This window comes from Trichosurus vulpecula, chromosome 8 (assembly GCF_011100635.1).
Source record: "Trichosurus vulpecula isolate mTriVul1 chromosome 8, mTriVul1.pri, whole genome shotgun sequence".
Classification (NCBI taxonomy): domain Eukaryota; kingdom Metazoa; phylum Chordata; class Mammalia; order Diprotodontia; family Phalangeridae; genus Trichosurus; species Trichosurus vulpecula.
The window spans coordinates 266,084,424-266,104,941 of record NC_050580.1 but is presented as its reverse complement, the minus strand read 5'-3'; the positions used below and the strand labels follow the sequence as shown (position 1 = coordinate 266,104,941).

Sequence of the window (20,518 nt, the reverse complement as noted above, 5' to 3'; positions counted from 1 at the left end):
TTGAGATGTGTTAACAGGGTTAATGTCCTTTGAGGCTGAAAATTAATAGGTTGGCAATAGGTTGTAAAAGGCTTTAGAAACCAACAGTGAGTTTATATTTTTTCCTGTGGCCAAATATTTTTTAGATAGCTGTATTTTTATATATACAGGCTTCCTATTCAGTATAACTTTATTGATATTATGTGATAATAGACATTCTCTTTCATGGTTCTGAATTGATAAATTATCTTGATCTGTATTTGGCATTGGAGTCTATACAAAAATTTCTAAGCTTACTAGAGACAGAGAATGAGAAATAGAAACCTACACTTTGGTATATTTTGCCTTTTGTTTAACATTCTGATTCTCTAAATATTTTGCTAAGTTATTATTTTGGACATGGTGGGCGGTTTCTTTTGATTGGGTAGTTTCTTATGCTTGAACTTGTTAGAAGCCTTTTCTCTTCCATCCTCAGATCAGGTGCCTTGAAATCTGCAATTTTGTGATATGACCCTTATACTTCTTTGGTTATAGCTTCATATGTTTTTTCTTTACATATATATATATATATATATATACATATATATATATATATATGTATATATATATATACACACACACACACATATATATATATAATTTTCCTATTTGCAAGAAGTACTGTTGTGCTTAATGTTTTAGCCTTTGGGGTTGAGGGGAAGGAACTATGTGATTTAAGTTTGACAGCCTTAGAAATGTTAAGAGTGAAGTGTTAAGAAGGCACTAAAAAGAACCAAATTTCAGTGAACAGAGCAAGGAATAATTAGATCAGCAGCAAATCACTTGACTATGAGCTACCTGTAAAGGAAGGAGCTTTTCCACATTTCTTTGAACTAGAATTTTCTGTGATGAGATTTCATTTGTGCATTGTATGTTAGATATCACATTTTTGAAAAGTCTTCCTTTTTTCCTATTCACCATTGTAGATGCCACCCAATGAAGAAATTTTTTTCTATCACAAAATAAAATATTCTAGTTTTGCCATGAATAAACTGTTTATTCCTGCCAATACACTCATCCTACAAAACCTTTCTGGCTTCTTTTTATTTCTGGGCCTCTGAACAATTGGGAACCCCTTTCCCCTAGCTTTCCATATGGAATTCTCTCTGTGTTTATGTATGCATACAAGTGTACATACACTCTTAGGCTCTTGTTTATAACTTACCCTGGGGCAAACAGGCGAAAATAATAAAAAATGTAAAGGAACAACTTTGCTATTCACTTGGAAAACATTTACTGAATATCTGGAAGGTATACTGGGCACTGTGAAGACCAGAAGAGAGCCTCAAGCCTCAAAGACCTTAAGCCAATTAGTGCTCTTTTAAATATTTCTAATCTTTTAAATGTTCTAATCTTGTCAGTGGTTCACACTTTTCAGGATTGAATATCTTTCCCCAACAGGTATCTTCAGGAAGTAGGTTACACAGACACAATATTAGATGTACGGTCACAGAGGGTAAGATCATTACTTGGACTCTCTGGTTCGGAACCAAATGGCTCAGTAGAGACGAAGAACTTAGAACAGATTCTCAATGGAGGAGACTCTCCATCTAAGCAAAAAGGACAAGAAATCAAAAGGTATGACACATTTTCCTAAGATTTACATTCATGAGTATATGATAAATATACTTTTTATAAACTATTATTAGCAGTTTATATGCCAGCGAAGTCCAAAATTTTTTCAAAACAGTCTACATTAGAAGTTAACATACTAATTTTAATTCTTATTCATTTGTGCCATAATCAGAAGTAGCAAGCTGTGGACAGGAAAATGTTCATTTGTGCTCTGTAAATTTGATCATTTGTTAAGTAATGTAATGAATAGGTACATGACATTGTGTCAAGGATATGGACAAAAATGTTAAGACACTCTGCCCTTTTTTTCTCCAGATAACTTTAATATTAGGGGAGAAAAAAATATATGTATAAAACACTTAAAATAACATAAAAGCCCTAGGAGAAGTCCAAAGTATTGGGAGAAATTTAAGGAGTGAAAAAGTACTTCTAATTGGGGAGAAGATATGTCCTGCTTATCGCTTCCTCTAAATGTAGACAGCCTAATCATTGAAATTATTAGAAATATTTGAAACTTGTTTCCTTGAACTCAACAGAATAAATCTCTGTCTTAGTGCCAGTGACTTTTATGAATCAAAAAAGCAGAGTTCATAGTCTCTTAATATCTTATAGTACCTTTTATTCAGGGACATGCTTGTTTTGCCCTATTAGTAACTTTGCTCTATATCTCTTCCCTTCCATTCTCAATTATTTGACCCATATTATAAAAGTAAATCTCAGATTTGTTATCTCTTCTTAACCTGGGGTTTCGGAATTTTCTCCCTTCAGTATTTTGATAACTTAATTTTGGCATAATTAGTTTCCTTTGCAAATGTATGCATTTTGGTTCATATATTTAAAAATAGTATTCTGAAAAGGAGGCCATAGGCTTCACCAGGTTGCCAAAGGTGATGATCCAGGAGCAGCCATTTCCCATTCTGTGTGTTGATAATATTGATAAAATATGATTAAAATAAAAGATTAAAAATCGATAAAATATAGATAATATTGATAAAAAATATGATAAAATGATAAAATATGATACAAATTAGATTTGAGAATAGAAGAGTTTTGTTTATGCTTACATGCTGTTTGAGATGTTTTTAAACCTTTCTCTTTTGACTGTTGGAGTCAGTTGGAAGTAATGACAATTCTGAATTATAGAATGCTTTTAAAGAAATTAATTTGTGTTAAGAGCATAATATGCCAAAAGAAAATAAAGCCTATTTTAAAAATTCTAGTCTTAGATCATTTATGAGATCAATAGCCATTAATTTCTAAACTAAACTATATTAATAGAGAGTGCTTAACTTAGTCAAAACCAATGAATTAATTTTTTTTCTTTCTAGGAACTCTGGTGATGTCCTTGAAACATTCAATTTCCTAGAAAATGCAGACGATAGTGATGAAGAAGAGGAGAGTGATATGATTGAAGATCTCACAGATGGAAAAGAGAAACATCGGATGAATAAACACAAAGTAGAGACTTAATTTTATATGCTCAAAAACTAGGCTACATATGTACTCATGCATTTCAAATATTTTTATAGAGCTCTTAGTCATGTAATTATGTCAAAGACTCTTAAATATCCAGCTTTAGGTCACTTTCCTCTTTGGTTTTGCCACCAAAATTGTCACTGTCTTCTCTTGGTCACCTTCATTTCTAATTTATTTGTATGTAATAGGAAGTATGTACCACCTAACTGGATTGTGTGGTATGGGGCTTCTTTCTGTAGTAGAATATATCCTGCTGCTCATCAGGACTAGTTCTACTTCTCTTAGGATGTTTACCTGTCACTAGAAATGGAGTTCTGAATGGCATTTGCCCAGTTTAGCAAATTACCTGTAGATTTTTATTAGTGCTAGACTGTGTGAATGAGGAGCCCTAGTCATATCCTGGCACTAATACTCTCCTTTGTTGTCTTGAGCAAGTCCATTGCCTCCCTCTCTGGGCTATAATTTGCATATGAGTAAAAAAAATAAAAGCATTGGGCTACTACATGATATTTGAGTTCCCTTCCAGCTCAAAAAGTCCTGAGGTCTGTTTTAATGATCCCTTTAATTGGTCCAAAAAATAGAGAACTTACTTTTCAAAAGAACTGTCTCCAAATTTGAGTAAGGTGAGGTTATGAGGAAAAGGTAGAAGTGATTATTCGTGGCAGGTTATAAGGGCCACAGGTGAATTATGTTTGCATGTTGTGGGGGAGAAGGGGTGGTAAGGATGGGACCAGTGTGGTTGAGGGAGCATAACTCAAGAAGTATTTTAGCACCTACTATATTTTTTTGAGTTACCTAAAGTGAAGAGGATTTTTTACTGCTCTAAGGAACCTGCATTTTAAAATACGGTATGGAGCTTGTGCTCCACCTGGAAAACTTGAATAATATGTTACTAGTACCAGAAATTAGAGGATTGTCATTTAGCAGTGAGCAAATGTTAATTTTCTGTGAGATGGACACTATATCATAATTTACATTTCAGGCTCAGTGTTTAAAATATTAAAATATGCTATCTCTCTTAAATTCATCATTAACAAATTTTGTGGGACTTGGTCCATTTGCAGATTGGTAATGAAGGCTTAGCGGCTGACCTCACTGATGACCCAGATACTGAGGAAGCCCTGAAAGAATTTGATTTTTTAGTTACAGCTGAAGATGGAGAAGGAGCTGGAGAAGCACGGAGTTCAGGGGATGGCACAGAATGGGGTAAGAAGATAAGATAAAAGCAGATAATATTTGAAGGAGGGGAGCAGTCCTGTAGATGTATATATATATATATATATATATATATATATATATATATATATATATATATATATATATATATATATATTGGAAATTTTTTTTATGAGATTGAGTATGTATCTGAGTGTGTGGTTGAAGTTAAAGTGGATAGCAAATTTCAAGGTAATGTATCTCGAAATATTATCTTATTCAAAATGTGATGTAGCAACACTTAATATATAGCTTTAAAAGATTTTGTTTTTAACTTGGAAGATTGTTTTAGTACTGGAGAAACTATTCCTTGCCTCTCAGCATTGCAACTGTCAATTTTAAACATTCTCATTTTAATCAATTTAGGAAGTAACTTACGTTCTTCAGATTATTTACTCTTTTTATATTTCATTTTGATCTGATATAGTTTGTCCTTACAGATGTGAAAGCAAATGAAATTACCAAATCTGATTTTAGGTTTCTGTGGGTCAAGAATTAATGCTACTCTTTTATCAAGATATTTAACTTGTTAATACCTTAACCAAAAAGTCTTTACATACTTCTAATGCCAGTTGTTAGGAGTTAGGCTATCTAAATATATGACAATTACATGATAAAATATATGATATGACTATAGCTCAAAGTATACTATACTTTGTAGTTGTACTTGGATATATGATAAACTCCCTTTGGACACTAGATTTGGTGTCCCTTTTGTTGTTTATATTAAGTGTTTGCTTATGTTCAGTATTTTGGCTTGGTAGAGAAGCAGCATGGCATGATGGAAAGGAGTACTGGACTTGGCAACCAGCATTTGAACCCAGCTCCCTTGACTCTACAGCACTTAATACCTGTGTGGTTCTGAACAAGTCACTTAACCTCGGTTTTACTCATTTTGGGCTAACACTTGTGCTACCTATCTCACAGGGCTGTTGTGAGGAAAGCGTGTTGTAAACCATTAAGTACCATGTAAGTGTGAGTTGCTATCATTATCTTATTTTTATGCCAGAATAAGTTAGAATTTGATTACAGAGTTTTAAAGGAAAACTTTATTAGTACTTAATATAACATATAAGTCATTAATCATTGTCCATGAATACAAGAGGGGGCAATTTCTTGTTTTGGAGTGTTTTTTTTTAAAGTTTATGGTTATTTGTAAACCATTTATTTATAGGATTTCATTTCTCACAGAAAAATCGATAATGTTTAAAGCAAATGAAATGAAACAAATAGTATAAATTAGCTATAAAGACCAACTTTCACACATAAAAAGACAGAACATCCATGAGAGCTGTTTACCTCACTCTTATTCTTTAAACGTAGACTTCCATACAGCTGGTTGACTCTTGAATTATCTACACAAGTGGAGAAGAACAGAGGCACACTCCAAATGTAGGCATGATAAAGTGATACTGTAGATGCAACATACGCTTTCCAAGTGATAGACAGCATCATTACTTAAACTAGCTAAATATAATTTTAGGCAAAGTTGCGTTTTTGAACTCTTTCTACGCAGGCTTTTGGCCAGCAGTGTAGGATGTAATCTCTTACACTTAGATGAAAGAAAAGGCAAATTGACCTCTCAGCAAAGGAGTTAATCAGTAGAGTGACTGTAATAAACCAGTAAGAACATGAAAGCAACAACTGTTCCTGTTTACTTCTGGGTAATTGAGAATTTAATTTCATTAACACTTTAAAGCATAATTATCACCTTGATTTTTTTCCTTTTCAGGAAGCACTTTTAAAGTAGTATCTTTAGAGCACTTTGAGTTCTTTGGAGAGGAAAAAATTTTATAGAATAAATTTCGTTTTCCTAATTTAGTACCTACATCAAGCAAGGAGACATAAATACAAACATTTATAAATACAGTTTATTCATATTTTTTCCAAAATAATTACATTTAAGCAAAAGTATCCAGACTTTTTAAATAAATATTTATAAACTTGATTTGGCTTTATTAATTTGTCACTTTTTGCATGGGTCTAATTGAGAAAAAAATATTTGTATAGATGTTTACATTGAATTGACTCGATAAAATTGTCTGTTTATTTTTAGGTAGACAGTTTTAGTTTCTGATGGTGCTGGCTGGTAAAGCTACCAAGTTGTATATAGCAGTAAATATTACCGGATATATCCTAATGTAGTAATAGTAAGGATAATGACAATAGCTGGCATTTATATATTACTTAAAGGTTTACAAAGTGCTTTATATATATTTTCTCATTAGTTATATTGTCCCATATAGAGACACCTTCATTTTATTACTGTATTTATTTATTTTTGCAAGCTAGTAGTTCAGTTGTACAATTTGGTGCAATTCAATTTGAGACCTTTTAAAATATGATTAAATGTTTTCTCTGGTTTAGCTGTTTTATTACTACATTTTAGTTTTATGTATTTTTCTTCTGTCAAATATATAGCATAACTTAACTTTAAAATTTTTGTGCAGTTTTCTCCCATGTATATATGTAACCCTGCAAATGCCTGCTGTTACATCTCTGATTTTTATTATTGCTTTATAGGGACTATAATTTTTTAAGTGCTTTATTCTTCTTCCTCCTCCTCACCCTACCAAAACATCTTTTAAGCTGATTGATGAAACAGCATTGTTTTAAAATCTAATTGGTACCTGGATGTATATATTTAAATTTCATAGAAGATAGTTTGAAATTTTTCAGGCTTCGAGAAAACAAAATAATGACAGAGTTAGGCCATGTTTAAAAAGTCTTTGATATTTACTCTACTTTGGCAATCAGGAATGCCCACATTAAAATTCCATGTGTTTAGTTGCATTGAGTTTTCATGGGTATAACTTTTGTGCACATTCCATAATCATGTTCGCCTTTAAAAAAAAGAAAAAAGTAAAATGGCCTGAAGTGGTACAACCTCATTTCTTGATTTTTTTTCTTCCCCCTAGATTTTTTAAAAAAGGATTAACAGTGTAGAAGATTATGATGCCTCTTCCTTTGTGCTCTTATCTATTTCTTATAAGCAATATCAATCAGCAGTTACTTACCAGGCAAGTTTCAGGATGTTGTCTGTGCACATATGCATTCACCAACATGTTCCTTATATTGCAATAAGTTTAACTTTGAATTTTTGAGAAAGTAGGTTATTTTGCAAATGATGTTTATTTTTTACCCTTCAGCTTATTCTTATATATTGCCTTTTGCTTTTTCACTCCCTTTTGCTGCTTTAGTTTGAGCTACTCACAGCTTTTTTTCTTTCTGCAAAGAATCAATTTTAATTGGTCAGATGTCTCATTAATTTTTTCTGCCTTATATAATTTCCGACAAATATTATGCCACTTCTGTTGAAACAACCCCTTCCCCGCTTTGGTTTCTATTGCTGATTTTTTTAAAAAAAAATGTGATTATCCAAACCATTGTTTGGGCTTATCCTATTGTCACACTGTTTTTAAATGATGTCTTTTTTAGATAGGAATCTTTAGCTTTGTTAAAGCTGATTGGATTCTTTGTAGTGTATTCATCAAGAAACTTCATGTGAGATAACCTGTCAATTCAGTTTTTACTTTGGGTCAATCATATTAATATACTTGATGCCTTTGACAAATGTTGTAAGCGAATTTCACTCTTTCAGGGTACATTTGAGGCAGCAGTGTAACCCATATACATAGAGTTAACTCAGATACTGCGTCCACAAGGAGAAAAATGGCTTTAAAAATGGTCTGAGACTCAATTTAAGTTTATTTTTCAAATTCTTAGGTTTGTGTCACCTACAAATCAGATAATCTTAAGGTAGTCTTTTTAAAATATCAGTTGAAAGGTTGCATCTCAAATAAGGAAACTGGGTGTTTTGTATATGGATCTTAATTGTCCAAAGTATTTTTTGTCCTTTTTATCTAGAATAATTGAAATGAAGCATCAACATCATTAAGCAAATTTAAATTTACAACTTTTTGATAACTTTGAAGGGAAACCTTCATAATACACTGTTTAAAAAATTCTGTTGTATATTTTTATCATTGCTTGAATTTTCAAAATTTATTAAGTACTTGTTCCCTAAAAGTTATCTACCTTTTCAGTCCTATAATGCATTTTGATATAATTTGGTTTTCTTTTTTTGCTACAGGCTATAATGTTATAAACTCACAACTATGATTCCATTGCAGGATATTTTGTCAAACCTTGTAATAACTGGGCTGTTTAAAATCAACCAGCAATCTTTCCCCCTCCCCCTGCCCTACCAACATTAGCAGTATTCTAGTTATGTATAAACAGACGTATTCTTTTCCTTACTACTTCGCTCCCCCTAAGATGTTTCTTCCACATTTACTTAACAGTAACTTTTTTCCAGGCACAAGTTTTAGCTAATAAAAATATGGATTTGTGGATGACCAATTAAAGGTGCTGAAATTTCGTCTCTAGTAATTGCACAGCAGTGTTTATTTTCACATCTCCCTGCATTTCACTGGTCTCACCACCCCCCCCCCCAAAAAAAAAAGTGTGATCTAAAAATATTCAACAGTAGAATCTTGAGAGTTTTTTGCTAACTTTAGTAGTAGACCTATGGAAGAAGGTAATGAGATGTTGAACTATTTTGGGTTCATGTGAATGTTTTTATATTATTTAAGAGGCTTTACTTTGGAACTGTATGTTTATTATATTGGCCATGATAACTTCATTTGTAGAGCTGCCTCTGCATGCAGAATAAGAGGGAGAGAGGGTGCATGATTACTTTCATCAACAAAATGGCACTGACATATACTTAGCTTGCACTTTCATGGTTAGTACGCATGAAATTCATTTATTTGCTTATGATGCTGGCTGAATAATTTTTTTATTAACACCTTTCTAAAGATGCAGTAATCTAATTTGGGTAGCTTTATATTTTGTTTTATTGGTGCTTCAACAACAGCGGTATTCAGAAAATAACTGTTCCTAAATTTTGATTCATAAAATTAAGTCAAATTTTAAATGTCAAAATATTTTAAAATTTGGAAAACTAACATAGGATTTCATGCTTGAATTGTGAATAACAAGGCAAAGACTGCACCTTTAAATATTTTGAGTATAATCTAATAGTACATTTTGATGATGATTATATAAACCTATATAACAGTTGATCGCCAACAGCTTGCATTGCCAACTGCTGATTTTTTTTCTTTTAATAATATGCTGCATGTAGACAAAGATGACCTGTCCCCAACTGCTGAGGTTTGGGATGTAGACCAGGGACTAATAAGTAAACTGAAGGAACAGTACAAGAAGGAACGAAAGGGGAAGAAAGGGGTCAAGAGTAAGTGCAGATATTCTGACTATTCTAATGTAACTTTTCATATTAATATTGAGGAAAACATTTTTAAGTTATGTTTTGTTTTTGTTTTTTTGTATATGTGCGTGTGTATAACATTTACCATTTTTCATAATGGGGCAACCAACTTTAAACTTTGTCTGTTGTATGACATCTCAAGTCCATATGAACAAAATTTAATACATCATTAATGAAATAGAGAAACATTGAAAGTACATCCAATTGGACAGGGCTAGAGGGCAGAAACACTTATTGTCCAAATCTTAAACAATAGATGAGATTGGCCATGAAATTAAAACATTAGAAGTCAGTAAGAGAGAACCTGTTAACTCCTGTCCCCTCTACCCTTTCCCTTCAACCCTAACTATTCTAGATTTGGGGATATAGAAATACCAGGAGCAAAAGGATGCTTCCTGCTATTTCTTCTGCTTGAAGGAAAAAAAAAAGCTATCTAGTATTGCCAATATAAAACCTTAAGGCACCGGATATGTACCTGTGGGATTAATATGAGGTCCCACTAAATGTGACCTGATGTTAGTCACTGATAGGTTCAGTGGTGATGTTTATCATGAAAATTTTAACTGTGCTTATAAAATAAGGGGGAAATTGTCCTTGATCAGCTTTAAACCTAAAAGAAATATTTTAACCCTGTTTTTAGTGTCCTTTGCCTCCTATTCTTAATGTGTTATTCCTGACCATTTCAAAGGGAAAAATAATTTAGGTGAGAAAAGTAAAGGAACACAGTTTTTTAAATTGACAGTTCTCATAACACACATTTGACTCACTAGATAAATTACATTAGGAGACAGTTGTAATATTTCAAGAAAAGTTTCATTTTGTAAATTTTTTTTAGAGGGTAGGGTAGCTGCTAGTAGCTTAATATTATTGAAATCTGACTTTTTGCATTTTCCTTGCTGTAGACTTAAGTTGTTGCTATGTGCTAGCCTCAGTTATTGCATGTTTATTTAAGAAACTTAAACATTAGAACTTCAACAACTCTGTAAGAAGTTTCAACCCTTACAGCAAAATGCTTATTTTATTTTAAAACAGTGCTGGGCTGGTGCTGTATTCAGGCTCTAACATCACTTATTTATAATTTTTGCATGGTGAGTGTTTAAGTGGTTTTGCATGATTAGTTATTTTAATGAAATTAGGAATAGTTTGGAGAGGCTAAGCTTTAAGAGATTTACTATCTTTGACCTCTTGGATAACATGTGGACATTTTAAGCGGAAACATATCTGCTGCAGTGTTCTCAAAATGTTAAGTGATAATTTATCACATTTCTTTGGGGGGCGCAGGGCAATTGGGGTTAAGTGACTTGTCCAAGGTCACACAGCTAGTTCATGTGTCAGGTGTCTGAGGCAGGATTTGAACTCAGGTCCTCCTCACTGCAGGGCCAGTGCTCTACTTGCTGCACCACCTAGCTGACCCTATCACATTTCTTTCTAATTCTATTTAACTTGACACATACCTGACTATATAGACACCTATGTTAAAATTTGGAAATTAAACATAAGCAAAAGAAAGTGGTTTTGACTTAATTAAATGCTAGTTTACTAGAACAGTTTGTTATTAAGTCACATATAAAATTTAAATTTATTTATTTTTCTGTTGTCTTCTTGACCCTTCTCCCAATTTTCCTTTTTACCTTTTCTTTGCTTCTTAACTAGCTTTGGACAAAAAAGTAGGGAGTAAGTATTCCTACCCTGTATCAGCTCGATGATTTTTAGGCTAAGTTCTTTATCTTGTAATGAGTCCTCTCTTTTAGACTCTTCAGAGTATATTGGTGTATAATTTAACAGGTACAAAGTCAAATAAAGTTATTGAATTAAACAGTAAACTTGATCACTTTTCATATCTTAAAAAAAGAAAAAATTTAATGAACATTCTAGAGTCACCGGTTTTGAGTTTGCAAGATTTCGATATTCTTAAATTCTTTTTTATGAAGGTACATGTTTATCATAATTGGCTATTAAACATATCTATGGAGTCTTAAATTTCCAAGTATAGCCTTGATTATATTCTTTGATTATAGCCTATAGGTTTTCAGTGGGGTTAAAATCAAGTGAGTTTCCAGATAACTGAAACCTCTTTCAAATGACTTTCTTAACATTTTGTGACCAAGTCACATGGTCCATAGCCATAGTGCAGTTTCTCATCTCCTTTGTGGAATATCTGTAATTACTAATTAATTCTGCTTCTCAGTGTATCAGTTCATTTTCCAGTTAGTCACTCTATCCATGTAGATAAAAAGATGTTTTGCAGTCTGATTAAAATGCTCAGATTTTATAGGCTCATCTGGAATTCTTCTTACTTTGGTTTTCATATATGTTTGAATATTAAAAGTAAATTTCATCAGTAAAGTTACCTTTTCCAAAGTATTCCGTTCTTCATATTGTCTTTTCTGTAAAAGGCAGCTTTTCTTCATTGAAGTGGAGAAGTGATTGCTCAGGTCCTTCAACTAAGTAATAACGTGTGTCCTCTTGGGAGGACTTTGTTTCTTTTCTGAGGCTTAATTAGGCTGCTTTGGGTCAATCATTTTTTCAGTTCTTTGTGTTATTTTTCATTTGTAGCTTCAATGTGACAGATTCTGTTTACTTGTGTGGGCTTGAATGATCCTTAAAACTCTTGACTTTATCATTGTTTTAACAGTCATTGAAGTGTGCTCCTTAAAAGATGCAGCTTGTGTTTCCTTAAGAAGCACAGGATTAAAAAAAAGAAAAATGAAACACATGTGCCTAGCATTAAATTCAGCACTTAATGTATGGAGACTGAACTGTGAAGGTAGGGAAACCATCTCACTCTGGTTTCATCTAGTCAGGGTCAGATGCTATATCAGAATTATTGCTTGTCCCAAGTTATTAACACGTCATGATAATTTATTCTAAGGCTTGCAACTTCCCTAAAATTGTCTTATAATTATACATGAGTTGAATTGTTTTGAATAATAGGCTTTTGTAGCATTTTTGAAAATTCATCACTAAGGAAATTTCTCTGGACTTTCATATGCACTTGACTAGCTACACTGGAATGTAATCACTTTGCCTTGGTCTGTAAGCATAACTTAAAAGAAGGAACTCAAATAGACCTGCTCTCACAGTGTTGTTTTTTTTTTTTAAGATTCTGAGTACTTTAGTGAGGCAATTTATTATTTTTATATTTCTGTTGATGCCACATCATTAACAAGATTGATGATTATCTGGATTGCTGGTGGGGAAATGGCACTTGGGAAAATTAAATTATTTTTTCTTTGTTGATGACTGCTCTTAGACCCAGTCCTCTTTTCCAAAACTCAAAAATTAGAATAATTCATGAGCTTGTTAGTATTTATCCACCATAATGTATCTAGTCCATCTTTAAGAGCCTACATGTTTTGTTCAGGTATAACTTTGAACATTTTTTAGAAAAATTAATAAAATTTCAATATTTTGATTATTCTTTCTTGACTCTGTTTCTTACTCCTTACCAAGAAATATTTGTTGACTTCCTACAGTGTTGACGGCATTCTTTTTCTCTTGAGATTTTTGTAAACTGATAAATGTTTGGAGGAATTTTGCTTTACCGCATCATAATTGTTAGTATAAAACAAATGCTCTTGGTACCCTTTTCTTATTCATTGTAAATATTCTTTCATTGAGGGAAGAATGCTCACCCTTATGGAACCACTTGAGGTTTAACATATCAGTGGAAAGACTTCTAAAACAAATTTGGTAGTGATTTAAATAAATTTAGTAGCAAGTCAGAATGCCTAAGGCAGGGTTTCTTCAATTTTTTCCACTCTCAACCCCTTCATCACTTCTTAAACTGTAGAGTCATGGCTTACAGTTTAAGAAGTGCTGGCCTAAGGCCTCTTTCTTAAGTAGTAAAAACATTTATAAAATCATAGGTTTTATAGCATGAATGTGAACTTAAAGGTGGTAAAGTCCGTTTTCCCTTCCACCACTCCTCCTGTTTTACAGATGTGGATACTGTCTAGCCCTAAGAGTTTCAGTGACTTTGCCAAGATAATGTGGGTAGAACATGGTTGAGCCAGGATTTGAACCAAAGTTCTGAAACTGCACAGCTCATTCTTGCAGTTACACTATGCTGCTCCATACTTTTCTCCCTTAGTTTGTCTTCCTTTTAACTTTATTATCTAACTTTAAAGTTCTCCTTTTGCTGGAATGGGATATATTTTGCCAGTTCTGTTACTGCAGAGAGAAAAAACAATACCTGTGAAATATCCTGAAATTATTTACTAGTGCTTTAAATATTCTGAAAAACTAGTTGATGAAGATAGAAAAGGAGCCTAATGGCACTTTCATAATTCTGTGCCTTTTTCTCAAGTTTAATAACCCATAAGTTCTTTTAGTTTTACTATTTTGAGCTAACATAATAGTAGGTCATCTCTTTTCTTCTCCTTGGGCTGTTAGGTAACATATTTGACTGCATTGCTTGTGTTCCCTTAAGAGGCAGCAAGGTGGCACAGTGTATAGAGTGCTGGGGCTGGCATTGGGAAAAATTGAATTCATATATGTCTGTATAGTCTCACTAGCTGAGTGACCCGTGGCAAGTCACTTGACCTGTGTGCCTCAGTGTCCTCATCTGTAAAATGGGGATAACGGCCCTTAGCTCCCAGGGACATTGTGAGGAATTAAATGAGATATTTGAAAGCCCTTAGCACGGTGCCTGGACTGTAGTAGGTGCTTAGTAAATGCTTATTTTCTTCCCTTTTGCATAGCTCTTTCTCATTTAAATCCAACTCATGTTCAAGTCAAGACATCACCCTCTTCAAGAATGAAGGCTGAACAACAACATAGGCATCATTTGTTAAAGATCACATGCTTGAGCTTAAATCCATAGGTTTGAATGGACTTCACAGGTTACCTAGTCTAATCCTCTAATTTTAGAAGTGAGGTACAGGAGGCCCATAGAGGTTAAATAAATTTGTTGAGAGTTGCACAGTAGCAGTGCTAGAATTAAAACATAGATTTTCCATTGCACCATATATTTCGGCATTCTAGACTAGCTTCTGTTTATACCTGTTTGACTTTGGGCAAGACCATTGAAGGTCTCTGGGCCCATTCACGTTGACAAGGGTATATTTGTATTTTCTACTCTAATAGGATTATTTATTTCTAATTGAAATATGCTTATGAAGCAATGAGGGCATGCTAAGAAGGGAAAGTCTACCTCATTTATTTAGTTCTCCCCTTCTCCTTTTTTATTTTATCTTCTTAGTGTATAATCTTTTCTGTTTGCTCAGCTTCTCATTCATTTCTTTGTATACAGACAAAACACTTGTGAATTTTCATCTATTTTTGCTCCACTAGTATGGTTTTAGAGGTTTTTTCTTTGAATTTTTACATTTTTATTTTTTCCTAATTATATGTAAAAACAATTTCTAACACTAGTTTTTCAAAATTTTGAGTTCCAAATTCTCGCCCTTGCTTCCCTTCTCCCTGAGTAGGCAAGCAACCCCATACAGACTTTACATATGCAGTCATGCAGAATGTTGTGAATGAAAACACAGACAACTACGACAACAGAAGAAAGATTAAAAGGTATGCTTCAAATCCTTTCTCTGGAGGTGAATAGCATTTTTCATCTTAAGTCCTTTGGAATTGTCTTAGATCATTGGGGAGGAGACAGTGAGACTGATGACTTTGCACAGCCCAGCCTCACTTAAGTCCAATTCACTTGCAAGTCAAGACATCACCTTCCTGGTGTCATTGGTCCTCTTTGAGAATGAAGGACAAACAAGAAAACAAGATCATTGTACTGCTGAGAATAGGTCACTCACAGTTGATCGTTGTACAGTATTGCTGTTCCTGTGTACAGTGTTCTCATTCTGCTCACTTAACTTTGCATCAATTCATAGAAGTTCTTCCAGATTTTTTCTGGAACCATCCTTCTCATAACTTCTCATAGCACAATAATATTCTATCACAATTATGTACCACAATCTCTTCAGCCATTCCCCAATTGATGGGCATCCCCTTTAGAGGTTTTTTTTTTTTTAAAAGGTCTTATGTGATTACTGGAGCTTTGTATAAGGAAACCTTTTTCCTTTTAAAATTCATCATATAAACTCACCATCATATAACATTTACCCTGTATAGTTTCTGTCATTTTAATTTGTTGTGCACTTTTAGTTAAGGTGGCAGTTGTCACCAGGAGCTGTGTTAGAGTGGATTTTTTTTATTTTTTTTTTTAGAGTCTAAAGTGTTTTTATTTTTGGATCATTTGTTTATTTATTTAATATTATAAGTTTTCAGCATTGATTTTCACAAGAGTTTGAATTACAGATTTTCTCCCCATTTCTACCCTCCCCCCCACTCCAAGATGGCTTATATTCTGGTTGCCCTGTTCCCCAGTCAGCCCTCCCCTCTATCACCCCCCTCCCCTCTCATCCCCTTTTCCCTTCCTTTCTTGTAGGGCAAGATAAATTTCTACGCCCCATTGCCTGTGTATCTTATTTTTTAGTTGCATACAAAAACTTTTTTTTGTTTTTGAACATCTGATTTTAAAACTTTGAGTTCCAAATTCTCTTCCCTCTTCCCTTCCCACCCACCCTGCCTGGGAAGTTGAGCAATTCAACCTAGGCCACACATGTATTATTATGTATAACCCTTCCACAATACTCATGTTGTGAAAGGCTAACTACATTTTGCTCCTTTTCAACCCATCCCGCTTTATTGAATTTTCTCCCTTGACCCTGTCCCCTTTCCAAAGTGTTTGTTTTGATTACCTCCACCCCCATCTGCCCTCCCCTCCATCATCCCCCCGCCTTTTATTTTTTTTTTTAATCTTCCTCCCTCTTCTTTCCTGTGGGGTAAGATACCCAACTGAGTATGTATGGTATTCCCTCCTCAGGCCAAATCTGATGAGAGCAAGGTTCACTCATTCCCCCCTCACCTGCCCTCTCCCCTCCTCCCATAGAACTGCTTCCTCTTGCCACCTTTATGCGAGATAATCCACCCCATTCTATCTCTCCCTATCTCCCTCTCTCAGTATGTTACTCTCTCATCCCTTAATTTCATTTTATTTCTTTTAGATATATTCCCTTCATCTTCAACTCACCCTGTGTCTGCTCTCTCTCTTTTACATATATATATATCTACATATATATAAACACATATATATATACACATACATATACATACATACACACATAGATATATACATACATACACATTCACTTATATATATACATAAACATATATATATATATATATATATACATGTATACATATATATATATATGTGCATATTCCCTTCAACTACCCTAATACTGAGGTCTCATGAATCATACTCATCATCTTTCCATGTAGGAATGTAAACAAAACAGTTCAACTTTAGTAAGTCCCTTGCAATTTCCGTTTCTTGATTACCTTTTCATGCTTCTCTTGATTCTTGTGTTTGAAAGTCAAATTTTCTATTCAGTTCAAGTCTTTTCATTGAGAAAGCTTGAAAGTCCTCTATTTTATTGAAAGTCCATATTTTGCCTTGGAACATGATACTCAGTTTTGCTGGGTAGGTGATTCTAGGTTTTAATCCTAGCTCCATTGACCTTTGGAATATCACATTCCAAGCCCTTCGATCTCTTAATGTAGAAGCTGGCAGATCTTGGGTTATTCTGATTGGGTTTCCACAATACTCAAATTGTTTCTTTCTGGCTGCTTGCAGTATTTTCTCCTTGGTCTGGGAGCTCTGGAATTTGGCAACAATATTCCTAGGAGATTTCTTTTTGGGATCTATTTGAGAAGGCAATTGATGGATTCTTTCAATTTCTATTTTGCCCTGTGGCTCTAGAATATCAGGGCAGTTCTCCTTGATAATTTCTTGAAAGATGGTATCTAGGCTCTTTTTTAGATCATGGCTTTCAGGTAGTCCAATAATTTTTAAATTATCTCTCCTGGATCTATTTTCCAGGTCAGTGGTTTTTCCAATGAGATATTTCACATTGTCTTCCATTTTTTCATTCCTTTGGTTATGTTTTATAATATCCTGATTCCTCATAAAGTCACTAGCTTCCACTTGCTCCAATCTAATTTTTAAAGTAGTATTTTCTTCAGTGGTCTTTTGGACCTCCTTTTCCATTTGGCTAATTCTGCCTTTCAAGGCATTCTTCTCCTCATTGGCTTTTTGGAGCTCTTTTGCCATTTGAGTTAGTCTGTTTTTTAAAGTGTTGCTTTCTTCAGCGTATTTTTCAGTATTTTTTTGGGTCTCCTTTAGCAAGTCATTGACTTGTTTTTCATGGTTTTCTCACATCCTTCTCATTTCTCTTCCCAATTTTTCCTCTACTTCTCTAACTTGCTTTTCCAAATCCTTTTTGAGTTCTTCTATGGCCTGGGACCAGTTCATGTTTTTCTTGGAGGCTTTTGTTGTAGGCTCTATGACTTTGTTGTCTTCTTTAGGCTGTATGTTTTGATCTTCTTTGTCACCAAAGAAAGAATCCAAAGTCTGAGACTGAATCTTGGTGCGTTTTCGCTGCCTGGCCATATTCCCAACCAACTAACTTGACCCTTGAGTTTTTCATTGGGGTATGACTGCTTGTAGACTAACGAGTTCTATGTTCTACGTTTGGGGGGCAGGTGCCAGCTCTGTCAGAGCCGCACTCCTCCTTCCCCAAGGACCCCCAGTCCAGACTGGGCTTAGATCTTCGGCAGGCTGTGCACCCCTGCTCTGATCCGCCACTTAATTCCTCCCACCAGTTGGGCCTGGAGCCGGAAGTAACAGCTGTAGCTGCCCCACCTCTGCTGCCCCCGGGGCTGGAAGCCTAACCACGAACTCCTTCCACTCCCGCAGCTTTTCCCACTAGCCTTCTCCGCAGTCTTTGGTGTTTGTGGGTCGAGGGGTCTGGTAACTGCCGCAGCTCACTGAATCAGGGCGCTAGGGCCCCCTCCGCCCGGCTTCTGGTCTGGATGGTCCGCGCCGCTCAGGCTGGGCTCTGCTCCACTCCGTTCCCAGCTCTAGCTCCCAGCTCCGTGTGGAATAGACCTCACCCAGAGACCATCCAGGCTGTCCTGGGCTGGAGCCCTGCTTCCCTCTGCTGTTCTGTGGGTTCTGCCGTTCTAGAATTGGTTCAGAGCCATTTTTATAGGTTTTTGGAGGGACTCGGGTACGGAGCTCACTCTAGTCCGTGCTTACCAGCCGCCATCTTGGCTCCGCCCCCAGTTAATTTCTGATGGTATTTCTCAATAGGCTCATATATATATGTGTATGTGTACTGGGACAGCTAGGTGGCATAGTGAATATAGAGTATTGTGCCTGGAGTCAGGAAGACCTGAGTTCAGATGTGGCCTCAGTCACTTGCAGTGTGACCCTGGGCACATCCCTTAACCCTGTTTGCCTCTCTTTCCTTATCTATAAAATAAGATAGAGAAGGAAATGGTCAACTACTCCAGTATCTTTGCCAAGAAAACCCTAAATGGGGTCATGAAGAGTCAGACATGACTCAACTGAACAAGAGCAGTGTGTGTGTGTGTGTGTGTGTGCGCGCGCACATGTATGTACATTTTTATGTATTTTTAATGTAACCTTTTCTCTTCATGCTAAAACAACTTTTTTCTTATTGTTATGGGGGAAAATGTTACTCAGATTCTTTATACTCAAATATTAATGTGAGAAACGTTTTCTGGTGAGGGAGAAGCTTTATCTTATTTGTTGTAAGTTATTTCTCTGATGTAAAATTTTGGAGTAATAAGATCGATTCTTCCTTATTTTATAGTTGACAAAACAGAGTTCCAGAGAAGTAGGCAGAGGTCACGCAGATAGTATGTACAAGAGCTTTCTTTTACCTCCAACTCCTGTGTACTTTTTACTACATGAAATGCCTCCATCAGATTTTATTTTTAAGTATCATATGGGTTTTTTGCTATTTAGTTCTTCAACCCAGTTACCTTTTCTAATTTTAAAAAAAGCATCCTAATTTTGAGGTGGTCTGGATTTCTTTTTGTTACTATAAAGTTTTCAGGAGAAATATGTCTTTTATTAAGAATTCTCTATAATGGTAGCTTATTTACTCTTATGTTAATATATCCCTTGTGGGGTGCTAGCCAGAAATGTGATTTCATCAGTGTGATTATAATCTTTAGAAAATATGATGGTTTAATTTTCCTACTAATATTTAAATTCATTCATTATGCTACAAGGAAGAAATACATAGCAAATTAGGAATTTATATCTTGGGAAAAAAAGGCCAATCTTGTACCCAGCTCCTGCTGATTCTGAGTTTGGCTTTGATATAAAAGATTAAACAACAAGGAAGATAAATGCTGAAGAAGTGAAATCTCTGAAAATTGAACCACGTTTCAGAAGCCCATTATAGAGCTTCTAGCTATCTCACTTGTTGTGATGCTATATAGGGAAAGAGATTCCTGTAAATAACCAATATGTATATGGTTATGGACAAATGATTGAATTTGAAGAAATCTAATAATCTGCACTTTGGTTTGCATTTTGTCTAGATATTTGACTCTGCCTTGGCTGGTGCATTTTCTGAGTTATCTAGTTATTTAGTCTGGTCTGGAAGATTATGATTAAAATAATTAAATTAAAAAGATTTTTTTTTTCTTTCCATTCAGTCTGGGAGTAAAAATTTGTTATTTATAGATTACAGTACCTGGGAATTGGGAAATAGGTTGAAATCATGGTCAAAGGTGAATGAGTCATTTTTTTTTTACATATATAATATAACATTACTTAGATATTGCTATTTCAGTTCATCTCTAAGGAAGGCACATGTGACAGTCTGACTCAGATTAAAAAAATTTAATGTGAAACTAATATTTTAGTATTACTGATGCCATTGTAACTTAAATCCTCACTTAGGACACCTAAGCTGGGAGCAGAGGGAAGGATCGATATATACCCCCACCTAATATTAGTTGGCTCAGCAAAAATAGAATTTTCTGTGAAATAGTGTAGAAGGGACCGTCAGTTGCTCGGCAACAATATATGTAAGATATGTCTCT

The 20,518-nt window shown here is 34.6% G+C and overlaps 1 protein-coding gene across 4 annotated transcripts in view; it reads left to right on the top strand.

The window, feature by feature from the left end:
- STRN3 (striatin 3) overlaps positions 1-20,518 on the top strand; it is a 106,066-nt gene that overhangs the window by 59,984 nt on the left and 25,564 nt on the right. For 2 of the 4 annotated variants that reach the window (XM_036736767.1, XM_036736768.1), the window contains exons 5-8: positions 1,420-1,596; positions 2,922-3,051; positions 4,134-4,275; positions 9,434-9,544. In XM_036736767.1, coding sequence (XP_036592662.1) covers positions 1,420-1,596; positions 2,922-3,051; positions 4,134-4,275; positions 9,434-9,544 — 560 coding nt within the window. The remainder of the gene's footprint in view (positions 1-1,419; positions 1,597-2,921; positions 3,052-4,133; positions 4,276-9,433; positions 9,545-20,518) is intronic. The other 2 variants (XM_036736770.1, XM_036736769.1) reach the window with 1 other exon arrangement.